The sequence below is a fragment of the Crocodylus siamensis genome, chromosome 1, assembly GCF_052110815.1.
Source record: "Crocodylus siamensis isolate JL-2025a chromosome 1, ASM5211081v1, whole genome shotgun sequence".
Taxonomy (NCBI): domain Eukaryota; kingdom Metazoa; phylum Chordata; order Crocodylia; family Crocodylidae; genus Crocodylus; species Crocodylus siamensis.
In genome coordinates this window covers 68,750,458-68,769,014 of record NC_143395.1, presented here as the reverse complement: position 1 = coordinate 68,769,014, position 18,557 = coordinate 68,750,458, and the positions used below count along the sequence as shown (strand labels likewise).

At 42.8% G+C, this 18,557-nt stretch overlaps 2 protein-coding genes across 6 annotated transcripts in view; one reads left to right on the top strand and one right to left on the bottom strand.

The window, feature by feature from the left end:
- Positions 1 to 16,480, top strand: part of SNX14 (sorting nexin 14) — a 76,564-nt gene extending 60,084 nt beyond the window's left edge. For all 4 annotated transcript variants that reach the window (XM_090035995.1, XM_090035986.1, XM_090035966.1 and 1 more), the window contains 6 exons: positions 2,269 to 2,392; positions 5,612 to 5,776; positions 6,786 to 6,881; positions 11,815 to 11,906; positions 12,093 to 12,149; positions 14,754 to 16,480. In XM_090035995.1, coding sequence (XP_089892121.1) covers positions 2,269 to 2,392; positions 5,612 to 5,776; positions 6,786 to 6,881; positions 11,815 to 11,906; positions 12,093 to 12,149; positions 14,754 to 14,792 — 573 coding nt within the window. In that variant the 3' untranslated portion in view covers positions 14,793 to 16,480. The remainder of the gene's footprint in view (positions 1 to 2,268; positions 2,393 to 5,611; positions 5,777 to 6,785; positions 6,882 to 11,814; positions 11,907 to 12,092; positions 12,150 to 14,753) is intronic.
- A 70-nt stretch (positions 16,481 to 16,550) lies between these two features.
- Positions 16,551 to 18,557, bottom strand: part of NT5E (5'-nucleotidase ecto) — a 47,286-nt gene continuing 45,279 nt past the window's right edge. For both annotated transcript variants that reach the window (XM_090036084.1, XM_090036078.1), the window contains one exon: positions 16,551 to 18,552. In XM_090036084.1, coding sequence (XP_089892210.1) covers positions 18,392 to 18,552 — 161 coding nt within the window. In that variant the 3' untranslated portion in view covers positions 16,551 to 18,391. The remainder of the gene's footprint in view (positions 18,553 to 18,557) is intronic.

Sequence of the window (18,557 nt, the reverse complement as noted above, 5' to 3'; positions counted from 1 at the left end):
ACTAGATTGGGCCTTGCTGCATGGCCCCAGCACCATGTTTTCACTTTAAAGCAGGGGTTGTCAGCCAGTGGTACATGTACCCTCAGGGGTACTGAGAAGGTGTTGGGGGGTACATGTGGGCAGGTGGTGTACCCCCCAGGGCCGCCACCCACAACCCTACGCTGCTGCATTTTGGTTCAGAAGAGTCCTGCTTAAGACATTAAATGCTGCCACCCATAACCCTGCGCTGCTGCCTCCTAGGAGCAGGGCCAGGGTGGGGCAAAGGCAGTGGTGCCCCTCTGCAGGCTGCACAGGCTTCAGCCACATGCTGCCTCCTTCCCCCCACCAGTCTGGCTGCCTGCCCCCGCTTGCTCTGTGCCCAGCTGCTGGGGATATGCTTATTAAAAAAGGTTGAAAACCTCTGCTTTTAAAGAGTTCTTTAAAACATGCTGGATTAGGCCCTGCTGTGCTGTGACCTCAGCCCTGGAGGTTCCAGACCTCCGGTACTTACTTGAACTCCATGGTAAGATTCCACCTCCTTGAGGCTTTCCAAAAATATAGGGGGTATATTTATATGCAAGAAAATATGGTACATTAGTTCTTCATTTCTAAGGTAACTAATGTGAACTTCACACTGACAACTGGATTGGCAGACTTTCTGTACCTTTTTTACTGGCATCCAGTTATAGAATTAATTGGTCTGAACTTCTGTTTCTGTATTGCTGCCAGAGCTAAGGGCCAATCTTTTCATTCAGCCACTGTATCCTTATCTCAGTGGGAAGAGGGATTCCTTTATAAACTTACTTCTATGTTTGGGGTAGGATCCAAATTCCATTGAACTTCATGGCAAGACTCTAACTGATTTCAGCAGAGTTGGATCAAGCTGTTTACTCTTTGGATACCCTGAAGTCTAAACTATTCTTAATGTAGGTTACCAGCTCATGGTATAAGTGGGATGACTTGGAATAAACTATATTTGTATGTGACTTTAGAAAGGAGGATTGCTCTTTCTGGACAGGTTTAGTAGACTTAGTGACAGTCTATGGCACAGAGAAACTGACATTCAGGCCAGGTTTTCCTCTACCTTTCTATAGCCTCCATTGCGAATCGTTTGGAACAAAAGTTAATACATGTGAGTGCAGTGGGGCCCTCGTCTCTGGTACCTGTGTGCTCTGTGGGGAACACAGACTTGTTGAAGAGAAGCACAGTTCTGTGTGTAGGTTCTGTGTAGGTTGATCTCCAAGGATAGCAGTGATTTTTGTTTGTTTGTTTGTTTCAAATTCTTTTATTTAGTACTTCTACTTTCTGCCACTGATGACTTGAGAGCACCGTGAGCAAGTAACACTCAGTTTTAAATTGAATTTGTATTTGATTCATCCAAATGCTATCTCTAAGTTAAAGCTTTATCGTCTTATCTGAAACGTTATAGTGACATCAGCTCTTGATTACTGAGAACCTGAGAAGCTAGAATACAGTTTGTTTGCTGTATGAAACATTGCAAATCTAACAAGAGAACTGTCTACTGCTGTAAACTTTTCCACATTTTTGAACACTTGGAGAATAGAGACTGGCTGACTCTTACAGTTTGAAGTCTTTAAGAAATTTATGTGTAAGCATTAAAGGTTTATTAATTCTGAGGGACCAGATATAAAGCAGAAATCTAACTAGGTTTACAAACATAATTTATAGGTGATATGCAAAGTAATTTAATTGAGATGACAACCTTTTTTTACTAAATCCAGAACGTTTAGCTTATTTTTATGTGTGGGTCTTCACTGGTCTACAGTATCCTGGATTGGGAAAGTTTGTTCCAGTCCATACAACAAGCTTATGTGGTCTCTGAAAACCACATGGGTATCTGAAAGTTTTATAGATCAGGCTTAGGTAAACCTGGCATGTTCTAAATGCTCAGTATGCTTGCAGTCTCATGACAAATCACTTTCTCCCTTTGGTGAGAGAGAAAGACGCATCAGACAAGTTTCTAGCCATGATCTATCATGGGAGATATAGTTTGCCCAGAGAGTACAGCCAACAGAGGCATATAAGGAGTGAACTGAAATTTCTGTGCATCATTCCTGGAGTACTGTGTCCAGTTTGGGCACCACAGTTTAAAAAGAACGTAGATGAACTGGAGAGAGCACAGAAGCAAGTGATGAAGGTAAAGGAATTAGAAAATAAGCTATGTAGAGAGAAGCTGAAATCTTTGACCAGTTCTAAATGTAGAACTCCCTTTCTTTTTACTCTTATTGTCCTGAATGCCTGTTTTCACAGTTTACATCTGTTTTGTAGCTTTTCAATGATCTGTTCAAGAACAATGCAAACCGCTCTGAGAATACAGAGAGAAAACAAAACCAGAACTACTTTATGGAGATGGTGACAGTAGAGGGAGTCTATGACTACTTAATGTATGTTGGTAAGAAGCAATTTCTTTTTGTATTTAGCGTGCAGTTTAACAGGGGACCCAAAACATCAGGGTCTTTGATATGTACTACCAAAAAATCCTTGTTTTAACAATCACATTTCAATTAAGTTTAGAACAATGGGTCAGTTAGGGACATAATCCCATGTTTAGAGTTTCTTTTATGGGGTGTCATAGTACCATTAATGTCTTCATCTTATTTCTGTGTATGTTTGTATCCTTTTCACTCCCACATAGATTTCTGTCCTTAGAGAATAAGCTTCTTTGGAGAATGTCATAGATTTCATAGACATTAGGGCTAGAAGGGACCTCGGGAGATCATCGAGTCCAGCCCCCTGCCCAAAGGGCAGGAAGTCAGCTGGGGTCATAGGATCCCAGCAAGATAAGCATCCAATTTACTCTTGAAGGTGTTCAATGTAGGTGCTTGAACCACCTCCGCTGGCAGACTGTTCCAGACCTTGGGGGCTCGGACAGTAAAGAAATTCTTCCTTATGTCCAGCCTGAAATGGTCTTGCAGGAGTTTGTGACCGTTCGACCTAGTCATCCCTTGGGGTGCTCTGGTGAACACACGTTCCCCCAGATCCTGGTGTTCACCCCGATAAACTTATAGGTGGCCATCAGATCACCCCTGAGCCTGCGCTTTTCCAGGCTAAAGAGTCCCATGGCTCTCAGCCTGTTATCGTAAGGACTGTTTTCCTGACCTCTGATCATGTGCGTGGCTCTCCTCTGGACTCTCTCAAGCTTCTCCACATCCTTTTTGAATTGTGGAGCCCAAAACTGGACGCAGTACTCCAGCTGCAGCCTCACCAAGGCCGAGTACAAGGGGAGAATGACGTCCCGGGATTTGCTCGAGAAGCATCTATGGATGCAAGCCAGCATTTTGGTTGCTTTACTAGCCGCGGCATCGCATTGCAGGCTCATGTTCATCTTGTGGTCAATGATGACCCCCAAGTCTTTTTCTTCTGTAGTGCTAACCAACGTAGCACTGCCGAGCCTATAAGGGTGCTGCAGGTTTTTCCTCCCAAGGTGGAGAACCTTGCGTTTTTCGGTGTTAAACACCATGAGGTTCTCATCTGCCCATTTGCTGAGCTTGTCCAGGTCAGCCTGGATCACCCGCCTCTCTTCTGGCGTGGATGCTTTGCCCCAAAGTTTGGTGTCATCGGCGAACTTGGCCAGTCCACTCCTAACTCCAGTGTCCGCATCGTTAATGAAGATGTTGAACAGTATGGGTCCTAGGACAGAGCCTTGAGGGACCCCACTGGTCACAGGGCACCATGATGAGTGACTGCCATCAATCACAATCCTCTGGGTCCGACCATGAAGCCAATTTCCCAGCCAGCAGATCATGGTGGAGCCAAGGCCACAACTGGGCAGTTTGGCCAAGAGGTGATCATGGGATACCAGATCAAAAGCTTTTTTGAAGTCAAGATATATGACATCAATCTCTTCTCCCTTGTCCAGGTGATAGGTCACCTGGTCATAGAAGGAAATGAGATTGGTCAAACAAGACCTACCCGCAACAAACCTGTGCTAGCTATCCCTTAAGATGTTAGCCTGGGCCAGTCCCTCAAGGATGGCCTCCTTAATAAACTTTTCTAAGATCTTCCCCAGGATAGAAGTCAGGCTAATGGGCCTGTCTTTAGCCGGATCCACTCTCCTCCCTTTCTTGAAGATCGGCACCACATTGGCCTTCTTCCAGTCTTCGGGCACTACACCAGAGCGCCAGGAGTTTTCAAAGATCCGTGCCAGGGGCTGGGCTATGACGCTCGCCAGCTCCTTGAGTACCCTGGGGTGCAGGTTGTCAGGGCCAGCTGACTTGAAGGTATCCAGCTTCTCAAGGTGTTCCTTCACGAGGTCAGCATTGATGGAGGGTAGGGGATCCCCCTCACCCAGATTTCCCTGTCCCATAGCAGGCATGGGCGTCCCATGGGAGTGATGAAAGACTGATGCAAAGTACCTATTTAATAGGTTGGCTTTTTCCTGGGCGTCAGTTGTCAGTTGCCCCATCTGGTTTAGCAGGGGTCCAACATTGCCCTTGCTTTTCCTCCGGCTCCCCACATATCTGAAAAAGGACTTTTTGTTGTCTTTGATGCCTGAAGCTAGTTGGAGTTCAGTTGCAGCCTTGGCTTTCTTGGTTTGGTCCCTGCAGGACCGGACCAGCGCGGAGTAATCCTCCTTGGAGGTGAATCCCGTCCTCCATCCTTTGTAGGCTTTCCTTTTTAGCTGCAGTAGGTCCGCTAGGTCTCTGGAGAGCCAGGGGGGCTGCTGTGCCTTCTTGCTGCCTTTCCTCCGTGTTGGAATAGATTTAGCTTGTGCACTGAGGATCGCTTCCTTGAGAAGCAACCACTCTTCTTGAACTCCCATCTCCCTGGGGTCATGGTCCCTGAGGGCCTGACCGACTAGCCTCTTGAGCTTGTTAAAGTCAGCTTTTCTGAAGTCAAGGACTTCTGTGTTGCTGACTGACTTGCCAGCTTTACGGCGGATGGTGAAGGTGATCACCTCGTGGTCGCTGTCACCCAACTTTCCATTGATCACTAGGTCGCCGATTAGGTCGTCCCCCATAGCCAGTACCAGGTCAAGCAGCGCTTTGCCTCTCGTTGGCCCATAGACTTCTTGAGTCAGGTAGAGGTCATCCACGCACGAGAGAAAGCTTTGCGACCACTCGGATTTAGCTGAGTGATCTGCCCACGAGATGTCCGGGTAATTGAAGTCACCCATGACAACCAAGGTCCTGGAGCAAGCGGCCTCAGTCAGTTCCCGGGCGAACTCCTGGTCAAGCTCGGGACTTTGAGTGGGAGGTCTGTAGTAGACTCCCACCGTTGTGTCCCCTGTGCCGAATTCCCCACGAATTTTTACCCAGAGGGTCTCTAGCTGTCCATGCCGGTCGCCAACATCAGCTTGCAGGGACATGTAGCTTTCCTTCACATAGAGCTACACCCCCGCCCCTTTGTTTTTGTTTTCCTATGTGTGCCTAGTCTGCCTGAGTCATCAGGGTGCTATTTTAATATAAATAAATAATGCTGTAACAGTACTTGACAAGTAAATAGGCGAACAGAACTTGTTGCAGTATTATTTGTAGGTTGAGACTAGGAATGGGGGGGGTGGATAAGACTGCAGTAAGTTTGCTTCTATATTCTGAAACTGCTTTTGTTAGTGTGTTTGTGTGCTATACTAATAGAAACCTTCTAGATATGTGTAATTTTCACTATGTAGGTCGAGTTGTTTTCCGGGTTCCTGATTGGCTGCATCACCTTTTGATGGGGGGGCGAATTCTCTTCAAAAACACATTGGAGGTGTACACAGACTGTTACCTACAGTACAAATTGGACCAGCTATTTCAGGAGCACCGGTTGGTCTCATTGATAACACTACTAAGAGGTGAGCAAATATTTTCTCACCTCCAAATATTTTTCAATAATGTGGATACCTAATCTGCAATAATGCCAATTTGAACTGTCTTTGTGACTAACCTTATGCTCGAAACCTTTTGCAACAGGCCTAGTTGCTTTACTGGCTGTACAGCACATGAAAAACAAAGTTTTAGAAACCCAGCAAATGGGTAAGGGTTCCAAAAATTAAAGCTGCTGCCCAGTGTTAACTTGGTCCTACTGCCTATCCAACATGTGTATAGAACAAATGCAGTATTTTGAACAATTCGCCCTGAAAAGGGAAACGGGAACAAAAGATTGATCAACCCAATGCAGTTAATAATGCATTTGGTTTTTGGGATTTTGACTTGTAATTTGGGAACTTGGCTCTTTGTGATGAATTAACACTAGCATTTTAAATTCCATTCCCCTTAAGGTAAGACAGACAAAAATGGCTAACAAGTACTGGTGTACTACAGACTAAAAATTGGCATAACGAACCAAATGCCTTGACAGAAGACTAATTCTGTTAATTTCAGCCCCAAAAGAGGGATCATGAATGGGTGAATGCAAAGGGAACAAAGCTTTGAGTGACTGAAAATGCTCAAGACTTTAGCACTTTAGGGAAAAGGCAGCTATTTCAGCAATCCCCATTATTAATGGAGAGCAGATTTGATATAATCTGGAGCCTGCTAAGAGAAATAGAGAGAGGGGATTGTAGGTAAGCGGGATAGAACTACTTACAGTGGAACTTCTACATAAGAGATAAAAACATGAGAGGAAATGAGTTGGTAGAGCACTGCTTTGTTTCAAGCAAACTAGGTGCTCCTGGGTTTGAGCAGGATGACCTTAGAAGGCACCAAGCTGGGAAGTAGCATGACTGGAATGTACTTCCATTAAAATTTATAACGAGAAAAATCTAGTTCTGAAGAGAGAATTCAAAAATAGTAACAGCTTTTGCACGCAATGTCTTGGAAACAAGCTCTTAAGTGTCTTTTTTGTTCACTTTGCTGATTCAGATGCTGTTTTTCGTGAAAATACTGAACCTCGCTGTCTCCACGATAAACAGAAACGAGCAAAGCAAACCTTTGAAGAAATGATGAGATACATTCCAGGTTTCATATCTTTATAACTACTTTAACCCCTTGTTAATCATTCAGAAAGACACAAATATAATACCAGTGTTGACTTGCCAAGCTAAGATTCTGCAGCTTAATACTTTCATTTCATAGTTTTAATACATAATTTAAATTTTCATAAATTTAATCTAAACAGGTCTTTTGTATAATATTTATGTAATCATAGAATCATTGAAAAGTAGGGCTGAAAGGAAAGTCAGGAAGTCACCTAGTCCACCCCTTGCTCAAAACCATTGCAGCCTCATGTTTATCTAACTTGTCTTAACTTCTAATGATAGGAACTCCACAACCTCTTTAGATTGCCTGTTCCACTGCCTAACCACATTTGTTGATAGAAAGCTCTTTTGAATATCCAGCCTACACTTCCCTTGCTGCAAACTTGCCAAACTAACTTGACATCTTTCTTGGGTAAGATAAGTTGTCTGGTAGATAAAGGCAATGCAGTGGATAATATCTGGACCCTTTAAGTCTTCTGATGCTGACCCAGGTGACATTTTCCTAAGCAAACTGGAGCATTAGAAAAATTACTGTTAGGCAACTGGTTGAATAATTGTAAGGAGAGGACATGTATAAATGGGTCAGAATTGCAGGAGGTTTCACGTGGGGCTCCATCAGGGTCTGTTCTGTGACTTTTGATCCTGGACTAGACCTGCTTCATTGAGTTTGCAGATGACAAAAGTGGAAAAGGTTGCAAAGTCTGGGGAGTAGGAGTAGAATTAAAAAAAAAAAAAAAAAAAAAAAAAACTTCATAAATTCAGGAGCCACACTAATGGTGATTAGAACTGAAATTCAACAAAGATGTGTGAAGTGCTATACATGGGTTGTGGGGGAAAGAAGATGCACAAATACAGACTAGGAGGTAGTAGTATTGCTTGAGAGAGATCCAGGGGTTTTGATAGGATGATGGACTTAACATGAATTGCTAATTTGATGTGGTTGCAAAACAGAAAATGCGTTTTGGGCTTTTATATTATTGTGTGTAAGACATAGGAGGTGGTAGTGCCATTCTGTGATGCTGGTTAAGTACAGTTGCAATATTGCGCACAGTCTGGGGCTCTACATCTTTAAAAAGATGTAGAGCAGTGGTCACCAACTGATTGATCTTGATCAACTAGTTTGATTGTGGAGCCTCTCTGACAGTTGATCTATCTGAGGATGCTGAGTGCGCGCTCAGCCCTCCCAGACAGATCAACTGTCAGTGGCTCTGCGATCTGGAATGGCGGGACGCATGTGCAGTGTGGAGCAGGATCGTGGCTGGATGCACATGGCTGGACTGAGCCACACCCCCTGCCACCAGGGCCAGGCTGGATGTAGAGGAACTCCTTCAGATATGTGGGAAGTCAGAAAAAGAACAAGGATGGCATTGGGCACCTGAGAGATCCAGCAAGGCAACTGATTTCCAATGCCCAAAAAAGAGCCAATCTCTTAAATGACTTTTTTGCATCAGTTTTTCACCCTTGGAGGAGGATCACACTGTTGGAAACAACACAGACTAAGGTGAGAGCGGGCAATGGGCCTAATATCGATGTGGATCAGGTGAGGGAACACCTTGAGAAACTGGACAGTCACAAGTCTGTGGGCCCAGATGAAATGCACCTAATAGTCTTGAAGGAGCTGGCAAACATAATTGCACCCCCCCCCCGCCCAGCAGAGAGATTTGAAAAATCGTGGTGCTTGGGCAAAGTCCCGGATGACTGGAAAAGAGCCAATGTGGTCCCCATCTACAAGAAAGGGAGGAAGGATGACCTAGGGAACTAATAAATCAATCTTGCATCCACCCCTGAAAAAATCCTCAAGAAAATTGTCGAGGGATCCATCAACACCAGACTGACAGAAGGCAAGCTTCTGAATGCCAGCCAACATGGCTTTGTGACTGGCAGATCATGCCTGACCAACCTCATCTCCTTCTAGGACCAGGTAACATGTTCTCTGGATGAGGGAGATGACACTGATGTCATATAGGACATCAGGGTGATCAGTGGAGTTCCTCAGGGCTCAGTACTTGGGCCAGTACTCCTTTAACATCTTCATCAGTGATCTGGATTCAGGAGTTGGATGTGAACTGGTGAAGTTCGCGGACAATACCAGATTATGGGGGGATGGTCACAGCGCAGGACAGGCTGGGGCTATAGCCTGACTTGGACACACTCTCAAGGTGGGCTGACCAAAACCGGATCACCTTCAATGTGTTGGCTACAAAGCACCAACTCACAAGATCATCATAAAATTCTAGTTTATTGGATGGATGCAAGAGTCAGACCATGAACCTTGGTGCTGATCCCCTCAAATGTGCACACTCGCTCTCAGAGTAGCTAGCTTTGAACACTAAGTACTGGTGTCAAGATATACCTATCCCCAAGCGCTGGAGTCTGCTGTCAGTGGCCAGTCAAGGCTTCTTTCAGTGTGATGTTGCTGCAGAAGGGAGTTGCTGGCTGGTCCTTCTGGCTGGTCAGGTCAAAGAGGGTGCCATTGGGGGTCATTCTTTGCTGCCTCTTTATCCCCCTCTGGCAGACTAGTGACTCCCCAATTCTTGGGCTTACCCAATCCAGGGGTCATTGACCTCGAGGGACATCCCTCTTGGTAGCTACTGGATGGCCGCTGTTGGCCCCAGGGTTCATGTCCACACGTATGTGCAGTCTCAGGAGTCTGTTGATGAATTTTGATTCACTGCCATGATGAAAAGAGCTCTAGAAGTGGTTGATCAGGGGTATTTCGGCCCCAAGGGTCTGTTTCCAGTGTTGATTAGTTCAAATGGGGGCTTCTATACCTTTTAACAATGAAGTTTCTGGGAATTTTTGGCTCTTTATTGATTCTTTCTTTTCCTTGGTCTCTGATTTTGTAGGTGTTAATTGCCACTCATTAACATACTTACCCAGACTAGCTACTGTGTTACACAATCAACCATGATTCATTCAGGGACCTGCTCCATACAGAGATTCCTGCTTTTCCTAACGTTGTTACATGGTACAACTTACTTTTAAACTTCAAGGACATTTGTAAAAGCATCTACAAGTTCTATTTTCACTACAAATACACCTTATATAAAAATAATAATGATATGATAAAAGAAAGAGGAATGTAGAAAAGAGAAAACATCCCCAAAAGGGGGCAGATACTAAAAGAGGGGCTTTTGCCATATGCAGGAGCTTCACATTTGAGGGGCGGGACAGACAAAAGGGTTTCTTGCTACAAATGCAGGGAAATGTATGGTGCTGCATCTCAGTAGGAAGAACCCCCAGCATACTTACAGGCTTGATGGTGCTATGCTCGTTAGGACCATGACCGGAAGGGACTTGGGGGGGGGGGGTCTTGATTGACCACAAGATGAATATGCGCCACCGATGTTATGCTGTGGCTGGCAAAGCAAACCAAACTCTGGCATGCATCCACTGATATATCTGAAGCAAAACCAGGGAAGTCATCCTCCTGCTTTACTTGGCCCTGGTGAGACCACAGCTGCAGTACTGCATCCAGTATTTTGGGAAGGATGTGGAGAAGCTTGAGAGAGTCCAGAGGAGAGCCACTCGTGTGATCCAAGGCCTGGAGGGCAGGCCGTGCAAGAAGAAACTGAGGGACTTGGGACTTTTCAGTTTGGAGAAGAGCAGGCTCAGGGGGGACTTGGTGGCAGCCTACAGTTACATAAGAGGGGTACATCAGGACCTGGGAGAACAGCTGTTCACTAGAGCTCCACAAGGGGTAAGGAAGTCTAACAGCCATAAACTCCAGGAAGCCAATTTTTTTGACTGGATATAAGAAAAAAGTTCTTTACAGTGTGTGTGTCCAGGGTGTACAACAAACTTCCCCCAGAGGTGGTGCAAACACCTACTCTGGACTCTCTTTCAAAAAACAGGTGGATATATTTCTTGCTGGTATCAGTTGATCCCAGCTAACTTCCTGCCTATGGCGGGGGGGGGAGCTGGGCACAATGATCTCTTAAGGTTCCTTCCAGCCCCTAATGTCTATGAAATCTATGAACTGGAGAGGGTCCAAGTCATCTGAGGAAAAGGTGAGAACTTAAATAGACTTGGTTCAGCAAAAAGACATTAAGGATGAATATGATACAAGGTTTCAGATATTTGAAAACTGCTGTGTTGAAGAGGGGGGCTGCTGTTCTCCCTGGGCAAAGGATGTAACCTGCTGGAAAGCAGATTCAGGGTTAATTAAAAATAAACGTCTTTATTCTCTGAGCAGTAGTACAATGGAACAAGCTGCACAGGGAAGCTGAAGGAGTTTCTACAAGAAGAGCTAGGCTGAACATTTGACAAGCAATGGTTTTAGGGCTATCATGTCCCACTTCTGTACAGGAAGGGGCAGCCCTGATGACACTGGTGATCAAAACAAATCCTGTGTTAACCTAGCTGAGGTGTGATTTGCTTGTCTTAAGTCTTTCATGTTCCTTGCTCACAAAGCCCAGTTTGAAATTGGGTGAAAAAAGGACCCTCAGTGAAAAGGAAAAAAGAGAGAGAGCTGAGCTGCACTTTCCCTGCATGCACTGAAGCTCCTGAAATCAGTACAAAAACCAGTTCAGGTTTTAATCAACAAAGTACTGGGCATTAAACTTGAGTTTGCTTTTCTATTCTCTAAGCCTTGGAATAATAAGGGATTTAAAAACAAAATCCTGTGCAGTGGGTTGGATAACAAAGGATTTTTTTTTTTCATCTCAAGAGGTCATAGAAATAAGTTCTAGCTCTAGATCTCATGCAACTTATTAGTAGAGAATGTACCTAACTCTTGTATAGTTAATAAAAAGAAATAACTCAGACTGAGTTGGCACTTAAATTCTATTTTGCAGCAGATCTATAAGCATACTGACTTGTATTGAATTTTTATTCAGGCATTACTTCACATATGACATCACTAATTTATAATGCCTTCTCATAACCAGCACAAATGTTCATATCTGACCTAGATTTGATATCCAAATGCATTGGAGAAGAGGCTAAGTATGAAGGTATCAGGCTTCTATTCGATGGAATGCAGCAGCCGGTGCTTAACAAACAGGTACTTAAAAACTGTTTGTCTTCAGTGTTTTTCATAAAGATTTTCAGATATATTTTATTTACCCCCAGGTAAGGTACAGATTCACAGTTTAATACAGACTATCAAAACAGTTTCAATGTCTTAGTGTTGTCACAAGAACTGACCTTGACTCTAAGAGTTGCTTTATTTTTTTTTTTATTTTTTTAGCTGACTTATGTTCTGTTGGATATCGGGATACAGGAATTGTTCCCAGAGATCAATAAGGTACGTGATAGCAAACCCATGGAAAGAGCTGCAGGAAAGTTCTTTGGTTTGTATTGTACAAGCAGATAGATCAGAAATCCCAATACATTTCCGATGTCATATTTTGGCAGGAAAGTTAATCCTACTGGAGAACCTGTGTGTTTACTATGCTGCAAGTTGCTTTTGGAACCTAACCTCTAATTTTTACCAAATATTGCCTCAGCTGTTCAGGCTTGGAGGCCCCCATGTGCTGAAAGCTGAAGTGTCTCCTGCAGTGGAACTGTACAGTACATCCAGCACGGGAAGAAGGGGGTCTATGTGCCTTGCCTTACCATTAATGACAGATAATAATGGACATGTAAAACCTTGTGAAGCAATTGCAAAACGTATTCATGTTGATTTAAAAAAAAAAAAAAATCCTGGAGATTTAAAGACCTTGAATCTGATTATGAATGCCATATACATACCTACTGCCCCTTCATTTAGTAGTTGTTAGTGCACTTAATTTTAAATCAGTAGAGCAAAGTAGGGAAAAAGGGGAAGCAGCTTTATGGCCTGTGTACTACTGTAATGCCAGTTTCTGCTTTAATCCACTGAACTCTTGGTCATAGCAGTTAATGATGGCAATATTAACTAATCTCTTATAAAGGCTTTCAAATGAAGCTGTAAGAAGTTTTTTAAAATTTTTAAGTCTTGATATTTCAATGAAAATAAGCTGACTTGTGTCAGCTCGAACATAGGAAGGAGCTTCCTGCCCTGTGCTCCAAGTGGGCAGTTCATGAAAGCTGGTTCTTCAAAAGGCAGAGCAGTTTTAAGTAAAAATTGAGGTTGTAAATCAGCAGTGACTGAAGGTTTGACACTTTTTTACAGCCCTCTTCATAAGTGCTGTATAACCAGAGAAGACTAATTTTGCTGCTTCCAAATGTTGGTCAAAGCTGGGTTTAAAAAAAGCTTTGAGTCCGCCCTTCACCCTAGCCCCTGACCTGACTGACTGTGGACCACATAATTGACAGTGGGGATGGCAGGGGGGCTCCAGTGGCTGAGCAAGAACAAATGAGCCTTCACTCACGGTTCAGTCATTCCCTCATTTTGGATGGCAAGCACTTCCTAGGACTACGTACCTTTTTGTGAAAGTATTTTGGTAAATATAACTAAGGAGGGAGGGAGGCATTGCAAAAGAAACCAGTATGAGTGGAAAGGTTGCCGATGGGACAGCATGGCATGGGGTGAAGGAGAAGACACAAGTTCGGGAGTCCCAAAGTATCCAGGGAAACAAGAGAGAATAACAGAGAATTACTTGAAAGTGCCTTTTCGCCCCACCCTACAATCATCTCCCTCTGACAGCCAATCTTTTTCCCACTGATTTTGCATCTGAAATGTTTTGTCTCCCTCCTAAAAATATTTGTACCTGCACCCTCCTGTTCTGAACAGGTTTTGGAAGCAAATCCTTTCATGAGAAAAGCGTGAAATTGAAACTGTTACCACTAGTTATCAGTCAACTATCTTTTGTCCCTCCCTGGCCCCAAAAAAATGCATGTGTAAGTGTGGCCACAGTTCACATGAACACATCCCAAAGGACTCATGGAAAGAAGTAACATGTTATGACTGCTCATCCACAGGTGGTTTGCCTTTCTGCTTTCAGTTCAGTGAAAGTTTTCCTTTTTTTCCAGCTGCTGACTAGCATTAAAACTAAATATGCATTCAGATTCTGAGTGAGGCGTACTGGAAGAAATCTGGAACTCCTACCATGGCTATTTAAAGAGAGGCTTAGCACACCAAAGGGCCTGTCTTGAGCCATTTTTGGAATGTTGCTTTTTTGGAAAGCATAATCATGCATCCATTATGATGTGGGGCTCAACTAGTCTTTTAACTTGGGGGCAAGCATACTTCTGCCTCAGCCAACCACTTGGGCTTACAGAAAAGTTTTTTGTTTGAGCCAGCATCACTGGAACAATTCTGCATGCTGAAATGTCACTTGAAAGATACAGCGGGTTGCTAGAAAGCTGTAGTTTTATTGGACTGCTAACACAAATACAGATTTGTAATTGCTTGTGGAAAATAATCCCACTTGGATTTAGTTCCCTATTTGGCAAATTATCCTAGATGGCAGATCTCAAGATTCTTATTTGATTAGACTTGTCCTTACCCAGCATGCAGTATGTCAGAGGCCCTGGAACTAAATGAAACATGTTTATGCAAGTTCTGCCTGTTTAAGAGACTTGCAAAATCCCATTATATAAAGTCAGTCTCAAACAGTGTTCATGTAATCTCCTGGAGTCCTTTGGCAAGGGAGGCATTTGGGGAAGGGCAGCATGGGAAGGACAGGAACAGCATGCAAAGATGGAGAATGTCTTCCAGGAAGGAGGGATTCTAGACTTAAGTTCAGTGTTCAAAAAAGCTGGCATATGCATAGGAAACAGCACAAACTATATGTGTAGGACTAATTGCCTGATACTAATTGGCTGATTTTAAGATGCTACAGACATGGCCATTACTTGTATTTGGTTTCTAGTAATTTGTTTAAAATCTTTTGTTCATTGTGCTCCAGGTGGCTGACTAATGAACATGTACTTTCAAATTTCAGTAAATGGTGTAATTCTTTTTCAATTACTCTTTTTATACTAGGTTCAGAAGGAAGCTACCTCGGTATCACCTTGGATGTAGAGGCAGAATAATCCACCTAATCACCTAATGAAAATGTTTCTGGTGCGCTAATTTAATGGTTATGTGATATTTTAATCTTGCATTGTATATTTGCTTGTAAATAACGTAAATTTTAACTTTTGAAGATCTCTTTACCCAATAAAGATGAATTCAGATTTAATACTAATTTGAAATTAAAATGTTTGTCCTGTTATTTTAAACTTCTTCCCCTCCAAATTGTAGGCAAAATAATAATAATACTCTTTCCTCCCCAATGGAGAATGGGGATAGTTTCAGGTACTGAAATAAAGACCTGTGTAGGACAAAACCTAAATGTAGATCGCCAAGAAGAAAATTCATCAGAATATTTTGAAAAAATGTTTGGAATAAGAAGCTGTGTAGAAAAGGTGGCTTCTATATATGAAATGGTATTGCTTTCGGGGGGAAGTTCCCTGTCCAGTGTTTTTCTTCCTCTCCTTTGGGCAGGGGGCTGGACTTGATGATCTCCTGAGGTCCCTTCCAGCCCTGATGTCTATGAAATCTCTTTAAAAGTGAAGTTACTGGATCAGTGTTGCATACAAAATATCTTGGAAACTTATTAGCTTTTTGGCCTTCAGGCTTTCTGTTGGTATGAACAACTCTTTCCGAGAAGAAAAGCATTTTTGCTAATAGTTGCAGGTGACATTGATGCATGAAGCACTTTGAAAAGAATTTGGTAGTGGGGGAAAAAAAATGGTAGTGAAAGTTTTGTTGCTCTTTATTTGAGATTTTAATGTTTGAGAGAGGTTGTTTTTTTTTAACCTGCTTGTGATGGAAAAAAGCATATAGGATTAGAAAAGTGGGGTAGGAACCTTTAATTATTTCTCAATAGAATGTGCTTAAGCAATTTTCCCTATGTGTTTAATATGTCTGTCACTTGAAGGTCCTCTCTTCTTCCCTCAAATCTTAAATGTGCTTTTCAAGTGGCTCCAGTCCCTGTGTGCGTGATCTTATGAAATCTGCAGCACTGTCTTACTTTACATAGTTACATAAATATAAGCTACATCTTGCTGGCACTCCTTGGCTGTGGCTTTTTAATATCCATGCCAAATTAAAATTTTCATTTACAACAACACTTGAGTACATAAAAATTCTTACAGTTTTAAATTTAAATCTTTACTGGAAATGATCAGATTATGGCAGATAGTGGGTCTGACTCAAAAAGCTATTTCTAGGTTTCTAGCCAGACTTGGCAAAAGACAGTCAGTCTCTTTCCCCTGGCCCCTTCCCTTGGAGGAGCAGAATATGGGACAAACAAATAAATAACTTGTTTTAAATATGTATTAAGGTAAACATGTTGTCTGTAACTTTCTTATACTTTTAAATAAAGTATGTACCTTGCAGCAGAGCTGATCATCTGATATAGTTCCATAGAGCTCAGGACTTTCCAGTTAATTTTTGTTGAGCAGTGTCTATTTTGTAAGTGCACAGAAATCATTCCCTCCCCACCCCTGCAGTAATAATTTGCCACTATAATACTTTGGTGTCGCATCTTTCATTAAAGAGCTCCTGTGAGTACCATGTTGAGTGGCTGGGCTCTTACACTGATGCCTGGAGTTCCTGCTTTCAAGGACTTTAATGAAGTTTAGCTTGTCTGCAATTTGCTTATTATCTACAACAATGCATAGCATATGGAAACATTTTAATAAAGCCCAAGTTCCAAATCTGAATTACATTTATGTTGTTTTCTTTTGCTAAAATTGCATTATATTGCTGCCATTTCCAAACGGGTTAAATTTGTTTGCATTTATAAGCAGTCTGTGACCTTTTGGCAGTCTCTTTACTAAAATGTGTTTGTTCAATACAAATGCTTGTTTTGTGCCAGCTAACTCGCTTTCTGCCAATGTATGTAAAAACACAAAACCACCAAATGTGAGTGATGGATGATCTTCCTTAGAGGAATACCGTGGCTCATATTTGAGAGAGAGCCCACTTATAATCGTGATGAAAAGTCCAGGCTTTAGGACTTTTTAAACCAAACTGCACTCAGATGTGAATCCATTACCTATTAAGCTTGGTGTATGCTTGAGACCTCAAAAGGTACCAACACTGACATTCATCTTTGTGTTGCTCTTGTTTTCAGGTGATATTCAGGTGTCCTGTGCTGCTGGTAGTCCTCTCATATGAATGATCCATAACAAAATTAGGTCCTGAACATGCATATTTAGTTTAGTAGTCACACAGCACACTTGTTTTTGAGAGTTAGATTTTTAATTGGTGTTTTACAGGAACAAAGTGAGAACTGCATTCTCATTACATGTACTTAAATTACCTGCTCACCATAAATGTTGAAACTAGATGTATTAAACAGCAAGTGATCAAGTCCAGCTTTTTATTAGGTTCTTTCTTGGTGTGATGGTGGTAAGAATACAAGTGTGCCTGTCACCTCAAATAGGAATGATAAAAATTAATTTTCTGCACTGGTGTCTTAATGGCATTTGGCTTAGTCCATGATAAGTATGTTTGAAAGCTGAGTACAATTGTTACAGTGAAGGTCTCAACCCTGAGTGAAGAACAAAGGGAGGTAGTAATGTATCACTGGGTGCATCTACACAAGACATTTACTGCAAAGTAGACTAATTATCTCTATAGTAAATGTTATGCATCTGCACATGCACCCCTATTAGGCTGGAATAAACTAATTAACTCTGCAGCAGGATAACTATCCTGCTGCTGAGCTTTTTATTCCGTAGCAGAGAACATACAGATGTTGCCCTAGCTGGCTGGGGCACAAGGGTGCTTTAGTGAGGGCAAAGGCTGTCTGCTGGCTAGCCCCCCATGCCCCAGCCAGCCCCCCCACAGCACATTATGCAGTCCCAGATGCACACTCAAATGGTACACCCAGGAGCAATAAGCTCCAGAATTTGTTTTCCATGAACTGCATGTGTAGACATGTCCACTAAACTTGCTTGGGCTATTGACAATGGATTCTTTCTCAACTTTACTGGATGAGAGGAATTTGAGAGGAACTGAAGAATCCCCAAGTGATCAGGAGCGTACTTGTTACTGCTTCTACCACCAGGCAGATTAATCTGTAGAACACGCTTTGTTTCAATACTGTGCCCCTCTTTGAAGCACGAGCTTGAGTTTGGGAGTGTGGAGAAGTGTGCTTGCACCTGCTGCTCTGAATTTAAGAACATACTGGCCAAGCCCCTCCCCTTGTTCTGCCTGTTCATCTTCCTAGCTTTCACCTGGTTTGGGGATGAGTGACCCCAATAGTAGACTGTTCTCAGTGGTGTCAGATGACAGAACAAGGAGCAATGGTCTCAAGTTGCAGCAAGGGAAATTTGGGTTAGATAGCAGGAAAAACTTTTTCACTAGGCAGGTAGCGAAGCACTGGAACAGGTTACCTAAAGAGGTTTTGGGTTGGAGGTTTTTAAAACCCAGGCAAAGTCATGGCTAGGATGATCTAGTTGGGGATGGTTCTGCTTTGAGCAGGGGGTTGGACTAGATCTCCTGAGGTCCCTTCCAATCCTAACTTTATATTGCACTCTGAATGCTGCTACCTGCCTGCGGAGGTCAAATGTTTACAAAAAAGTGCAAGAGATGAGGAGAGAAACCCAAAAACATTGCTAGGAGAATTAACTGAAGCATAGGAATGTTACAATGAGCAAAACTGAAACCAGAGTAAGACTTCCTTGGATGAAATTTCCAGCGGAAAATTTCACTCGACCGTCAACTGCTGGAAAGACTTTTCCCATTCTATCAAGGTAACGTGAGACTACATCAATGTCGAAATCACCTAGA